Here is a 7,605-nt window from a genome sequence, read left to right as displayed (position 1 = left end):
ATCACTCTCTCTTCACTTCAGCAAGTTTCCTCCATTTTGACACACCAGCAGTGAGCTTTAGTATCTGCTGGGGAGACAAGCAGGGTTTTTATGGCTAAGTAGAACCTGGAGATGTAGATCTCCTGGTTGAGAAAGGCCAGTAAGCAGTTCTAATGCCATGAACGATAGGGAGAGAAGATTAGTAAAGCAAACTTCAAGCAACTGAGATATGACGCAAACAACCACATCAGGAGGAAAAAGGCACTTTGTCTTCCTCCCAGCCCCCCTCCTTTTGCCCATAGCAGGTAGCAGAAGCATCAGGGGAAAGACTAAACCATGCTATCTGTAGATGATCGAATGAGGAGGAACGAGCCGATGAGATTCAAGCATCTAGCCTTTATCCCATTGATGTTGGTGGGGATATGGGGTGAGTAGTACCAAAAGACTTGAGCAAGGGTGTTAACAACAGGATGTGTTAGAGGTCATTAATCCATAAGGTTGCCACATGTTGAAAGGGACTTGATGGGACTTAACAGGCACACAGTACCAAAAGACTCTTTCATGCATGGAATAAGTATGGTCTTTTGTATGTGTGCAGACAAACACATGTGCATGCAAGAAAAGAGTCTACAGGGATGCTGATCACATGCTGCTGTAACATAGTGATGAGCTATGCATCAGTAATCCCCATTTAAAATATCAACTGAGATGTAACCTCTCTGGCTTGCCTTCAGCAGCCCACTGTCTCTCTGCTTCATTCCTAGTCTTGCTCCTGGTCTATTGGGAAGCTAACGGTGTTGGTCCATCTGTGGTCAGAATGACTGAGTAAATCTATATTAAATGCGTTGAGCATTTAGGAAATGTACTATAGAAATGCTGAGCAGCATTATGCAGCTCTCTTTTCTCTGGAGTGCATACAGAAATGTCATGTCCCTTGGAGGTGTGTGCAGTAAACACATATTAACAGAGCTTTATCTGGCAACAATCCTCAGTTGGCTGAGTGAAGCCACCTGATGCTAGAGCCAATAATGGCCAGCTTCCAGGATATCTGGAGGGATATCTCTCCCCATATGTTGTCCTGAATGCACTATAAGGAGGCTGTGTTACATACCCGCATTCATAATAGTATGGTGAAAAGCATCTTGGGGCCTTCTTTGGAACCACTGAAAAGTGCATGTGGCCATGTCTCATGGTGGCTTTAAAAATTAATCAAGGCCTTTCTTTTTAAAGAAGGCCTGGAATGAGATTGATTATAACTGTATTCATTAAAGATTTTGCGTACTGACTTATTGCATATTCTTTGTAGCTAACTGTAAGTTTTAAACTGTGTTTTTATTGGTAATATCAGCCTTCCTAACTGATTATGTGGGTTCAAATTTAATAAATTGGTATCTGTCTTCAGGGCATTGTGAACCAGTCTCATTCCTTTGAGGCTGCTCTGATTTTCTGCAGCCATTGCCTAAGGCTGTAATCCTTAAACTCCATTACATTTCTTGAGAACTACTTTTGAGTAAACATGCCTACGATTGAGCTGTCAGTCAGATCTTTGGTGAGTACATCACATCTTTCCAGCGTCCAAAGTAACCAGCAGATGATGTGTCCTCTGCAGAATATTTATAACTTAGTATTGATTGTCTCAGTTGCTCTTTTGTTTGAATGTAGCAAATAATTATGTGTTTTGTTATAATAAACATTTCTAAGGTCAATATGTACCCAGATGTATACAAATCACAATTCTATGATAAAGTAACGAGTATTTTTTTTTTTAAAAAAAGTGGTGTCTTCATCTGATGGATCCAACCCAATGAAAACAGGCTACAACAATTTACCTCTCCTTGAGCCCTGCGGAGGGAGACTAGGATAAAATAGACAGACAGAACCCAAAATATTTTAAAAAATCACTTCAGTCCTGCATTCTTTATTGAAGCCACTGATTATGGCCACATCTGAATTAGCACTGTGGACATAAAGTTGTTGATGAACCCTTACCATTTATTTGGACTAAGGATTTGCTCTTAACCATCCACCTACTCTACATAATTATCTTGTCCACCATGACAACCTCTACTATCTACTCATCCTCCATTTATGTTTCGTTTAGAATAGAATTTGTATAACAAAAATTAGCAATGGTCAGCGAGGACCTAATTTTTATTTCAGCACAATACTATGCCAATCATTTTAGTTAGTTAGTTGGAGATCATTACTAAATTAGTACTACTTGCATGTTCAGACAGATCTTAGGTTACAATTCAAAAATCAAAGTAAGGAAACAAACAGTTTGCACTGAATTGTTTAAACATGAAGGAACAAAGCAGGTGTGCACATATTGTTCTTGTCATTTGTAAACTGTGCTAAAAATACCAACAGAGCTAAAATCCTGAAGCATGACATTACCATATTTACATAATTACATTACGGCCTTCAGCTAGTATAGTAACTTATATAATATTTATTTAGAACTATAAGTGACTTGTAGGTACTGCCCTCAATGTGCTGTTATAATATACATTGAAACACATGCAAATAAGATTTGCAAAGATCAGCTTATAATAATGTATTGTGCATGTCACCCATCCACGACATTAATGGGGGTTGAAGTGAAAAAATAAAAGAGTGAACTAACACTTTTTAAAAAAGTTCTGTCTCTTTAGAGGAGAAAGTTTTGTGTTTTCCTCATAATCAAGCAAAACATTCAGTGATTAATTAGGAATAGGAGTAACCTAGCATCTCCAGCATGGGATAGTTTGTATTAAACATCACGGCCACAGAATTTTCTTGAAACAGTGAAGCTATCAAACAGATAGTTTTTTACAGAGAAAATATTGGCTTTTCTTTCCAGTTGGTGCTTTGAGAGTGCTTTCCCATGCAGCGCAGAAATTTCATTAACCCATAGAGCAATCTGCATGAGCAAACCAGAATTATTCAAGGCACAGAAACCTGGCGTTGGACTTGAGCACCTGGGATAACATTGCTATTTAGTCACAATTCACTAGAGAGCCCCAGCCAAGTAATTTTCTCTCGGCCACAGTGAGCCAACCAGATGAGACACTGAAAATTCCCATCATTTTTATAAATTCAATTTTCAGCCTCTCCCCCTCCCCTGCTGTTTTCCCAAATTAAAATGGCCCTCACAGGCCACTAAAATGACACGGGGAAGAAGACATAAACCTCTCTTCCCCCCCCCCTCCATTGCAATCCTGATTGGAACTGGGGGTCTGCATGCCTGAATACTGGATATCCATTCATGAAACTTCTAGCATCTTCCCCAAACATAATAGTATAAGAGCCTCAAAAGGATGAATGACAGAGGATTGCAGTAGACCTGCCTCAGAAGAAGGAGCTGAGTGATTTCCAGTGGTGCTTTGAATCCTGTGAACGGAGATCATAGCAAGCAAGCAAGCAAAAAATAAGAAACAATCACTGATTACCTTGTTATTAACAGAACTGTCCCAAGTCTGTATGTTTTTATTCTGCAAGAATTTTAGCATCAGAGGTGTAAAAGTTGCTAAGAGTTGTTTTTTTTAAAGTTCAGAGACGTGTGTGTGTGTAAAGTGCCATGAAATCAGAGCTGACTTATGGCAACTCCCAGCAAGGGGCTTTTAAGGCAAGTGATTCATCAGAGGTGATTGGCCACTGCCTTCCTTGGATGTCTCCCTTCCAAGTACCGACCCTGCTTAGCTTCAGGTGAGAGCATGCCACCTTCCCTCCCTCAAAGTCAGAGGCTTTTACCTATTTATAATTAATGCCTTTAAGCAATAACAATTTCCTTAAGTGATTCTTTTCCAATTTAAGCAGCCTGTATGGTCAGTCATGGCAGGAGAAATCACATGATTCTAAGGCTGAGAATGATCTTAAAAATCAACAGGGAAGAATCTTGGTTGGGTAGTAGTAGGATTCTATTTGGAGAACCGTCATGGGGACAGTGGGGATGGATGCCAGCTGCCACTGATAGAAATGTTTATATTCTAAAATAGGCTTTTGTTCTTTGCATGGGGCTGCCACATTTTAAAAGTCTGTAAAAAAAAAACAACATAACAACCAGTTCTTAGGTTGGGTTAATCAGTGCTACAGGTGAGGGTCATATTATCTACTCGCTCTACCTTAGCTATGACATTAAAATGTTATGTGCCTTTTGCATGCTAAAAGCACATAAATTTAGGACCAGATCCTGTGTAAAGCTGGGGATCTTTATCAGGATTCCAAGATGTACAACTGAGTTGTGAAAAGCAATTACTGGCTGGGGTATGGATGGGGGCTATGTTGTTGGGGGGAAAGGGTGGCCAAGTCTCCCTCTCCCCATGCTATGTTCTCAGTCAGAAGTAGACTTCCCCTGGGTTGTAGGGAAAAAAAAACATTTACCTGTATTCTGTCTTTTTACCGTTCCTTCTCCAGAACCACAGCCCTGATCTGTACTGGGATATCCATGGCTGAATTTTGTACAATTGTGGGTTTGAGGATTCAGACACAGATCCCTCACATCACATGTGCTTTGATCATTAGGTTCTTTTGGAACAGGTCTTTAAAAGTAATCCTTGAGTTATACAAAAATTTAATTAATCACCACTGCATCTTCATGGAAGTCAATGTAGCACAGTGGTGAGAGAATCAGACTAGGATTTGGGAGACCCAGGTTCGGATCCCCATTTTGCTATGGAAGTTTGCTGGGTGACCTTGGGCCAGTCACACACCCTCAGCCTAACCTACCTCACAGGCTTGTTGTGAGGTTGAAATGGAAAAGGGGAGAATGATATGTCACTTTGGGTCCCCATGGGAGAAAAGTGGGATATAAATTAATAAATAAAATCATCATGATTCAGGGCAGCTGTGTGCTGCAGCACTGATGAAAGGGAGCATAGCCACAGGACTATAAAAACAAGAAAAAGTGGGGAATATTTATAAGATGAAATATTTATAATATTTATAATATACCATTGCTAGATGGTAACAGATAGCTGGCAGGCTTTCTATCCTGTTTTTTCTTCTTTTAACGGGCTGCATGAGTGCTCTCACATTTGTGGTATCACACAAGGCAAGAGTGTACTTTTATGATCCATGTGCTCACATAAATATTTATTTCATTTACACTTTGCATTTTAGTTGTATGCATAAAACATCCTTCTTCACGCAGGCACAATATTCATATGCAGACTAGTCTAGGCATCCCTCTTTACTTTTCTCAGAGTGCTTGCATAGTTTAAATTGAAAAAAATAATGACTGACAGCTAAAAGTAGGCAGAGTTCTAATTATGTTGCATGCTTAATTGTCATGACCAGCGGAGAGAGAAGATGCTCTTGGTGCAAATATGGACTGCTCTAGTGAAGTGAGCTGAACTTGACCTGCATTTTTAAGATTCTTTACCCGCTCATCAAAATTCCTCTTAATCAAATTATTCTTCAGAGAAGACAAGCAACAAGGAAAGATGGTAATTGCTGTGATGATCATACACAGAAAGAGACAAAGAGCATAATTTGCATTTGGAGAGAATATCTTCAAAACACTTTCTATTATAATGAATGGAAATAACATGAAATTGCTTTTTTGAACTTTTCCCATTTTCAATCAAGGATACATTGTGCCCAAACACACAAACAGTTAATATGTTCACTGAATATACTCAAGGCACTTTCTCATCTGCTATATCAAGTAGTTCTGGTTTAAATCAAGTTCCTAAAACCAAGAAGTGCCTCTCTTCATTTACAGCACTCAAACATTTGCATAATGCATGATAGTGGCTCAGTTCAGATGTAACACAAAACATTGTTTAATTTTAACTATGCTTACAGCCCAATCCAGAGATAAGGGGCGGCTGGCCACGGTGTAGCTGCCGCGCCGCTAGTAGACTTCCTGAGGACTTCGACATGCTGGAGCGTGGGGAGGGGAGAGGCGTAGCTTGCCATGAGGGAGACGGTCACCATGGCAACGCCACTGGCAGAGGCATGGAAGGGAGGCGGAGACAGCTGGAGGGGAGGGCCAGACCACCACCCCACACACATTGGCCAGTCCTGGCGCATGCGCCACGGCTCATGACAGTCAGGGATGGGGAGAGGCAACCCCAACCCACCCCCAAACAGAGAACGGAGCCAATGATGGGCACACCATCACAGGCAAAGGAGAGATGGCCCACCAACACGGGGAGGGAACAGGAGTGAGGCTGGGCATGTGCGCACTAGAAGCCTGGCTTGGTGGCAAGGTGCAGGTGGAGGTGAGACAGGCCTGCATGGGACCACAGGGAAGCCATCAATCCCCTCACACCCTCCCGCTGTCAGAGACTCTGCCAATGGCAGGCAGACAAGCAGGAAGTACCAAGTGCAGGAGTTCGCTGTCATAGACAGTGGCTGGAATGTGTGTCTGGAAGTAAGCAGCCCAGCAGTAGACACTCCCACACCCAGAGACCCCCTGTGCTGCCCTGACGCCCCCTGCCATGTGCACAGAACACCTCCCCTGGGGGCTGCAGAACTCAGAGTGCGAGTGCATCAGCTGCAGAACTCTGAGTCCACTTCATCAGCCCTTCCTTAGTGCCCTGCGCACAACAGCCCTGTGGGTCGGGTAGGCTGTCAGCCCAGGCAGGTTGAGTGGCAGCACTCCCCTCCCCTGTCCAGCCATGCGGGGGGCAGCATGGCAGCTCATAGACCATTCCCCCCCTCACCAAAAACAAATCTGCCCAGGCATTCCTTCCCAGGCATTCCCTCGGAGTGGCCACTGACGGGGGGGGGGAGTTGCCCAGGGAATGTGCAGCAGATGCCAAGCGGGAGAGACAACAGAGGGCACAGCTCAGACTTTATTTTTCCAGAACAGAGTGCAGCAGTCTCCCTGGAGTGCACTGGGCAGTCTTGCCATGGGCGGCGCTCCATTCTGAGCGGCAGGCAGAAACAACTGAGGGAGTGGGGAGGCAGTGGAGCGGCACACGCGGAAGCCTCTGTGTTGGATTCCCACCTGCAAAATGGAGATAGGGATCAAGAGCACCTGCAGGGGCAGCGGCTGGAAGAGTGGGCTGCGTTTCAGCCAGGCGCTCACTTAAAGGGACAGTCTCTGACTCACTTCCCCACAACGGGGCAGCTGCCACACACACACATCTCGTGCCCTGCCAGGGGCTGAGAACATGGCAGAGGGCAGACCAAGGGCAGGGAGCAGGTGGCAGCACAGGGGAGCGGGGTCAGCAGATGCCCCCTGCTGAAGCCCACTGCCTGGTTCATGTGCCAGAGACACTCACACACCGAGCGGTCGAGAGCGAGGGGAGGAGGAGGCGGGGAGGGGCAGTGGAACTTACCCAGCTATGGGTGACAGTTCTTGCATGCAGAGCCTCCAGGAGCCCAGAAGCTGTGGAGACCTGGAATCAAGAGCAGTTAGCCCCAGGGAAGAGACCTCTCTCTCCCCCTCGCAAGACAAAGATACTGTCAAAGTAACTGCGAGGTGCAAAACCCATCACCAATGTGCCTGCCTGTCCCTCACTCTAAGTCCATATGGCCGGGAGCTCGCTGGCAGAACTTCCTGCCATGCGCTCTTTTCTCTAACAACTGAGTTGTGCGAGGCCAGAGCGGAAGCATTTCTAGGAGGCGGGAGACCGCGATTAGGTGATGGGGAGTGGGCTCGTCAGCCCGAGCTGCAAGGGGATTGCTGAGGCA

The 7,605-nt window shown here is 44.5% G+C and overlaps 1 protein-coding gene across 1 annotated transcript in view; it reads left to right on the top strand.

Moving 5' to 3' along the window:
* Nucleotides 1-315: 315 nt before the first annotated feature.
* CD5 (CD5 molecule) overlaps nt 316-7,605 on the top strand; it is a 29,471-nt gene continuing 22,181 nt past the window's right edge. The window contains exon 1 of the mRNA XM_060262410.1: nt 316-406. Coding sequence (XP_060118393.1) covers nt 316-406 — 91 coding nt within the window. The remainder of the gene's footprint in view (nt 407-7,605) is intronic.

The sequence above is a fragment of the Heteronotia binoei genome, chromosome 21, assembly GCF_032191835.1.
Source record: "Heteronotia binoei isolate CCM8104 ecotype False Entrance Well chromosome 21, APGP_CSIRO_Hbin_v1, whole genome shotgun sequence".
Classification (NCBI taxonomy): domain Eukaryota; kingdom Metazoa; phylum Chordata; class Lepidosauria; order Squamata; family Gekkonidae; genus Heteronotia; species Heteronotia binoei.
The sequence above is the reverse complement of the archived record's forward strand: the minus strand, read 5'-3'. Positions and strand labels throughout refer to the sequence as shown.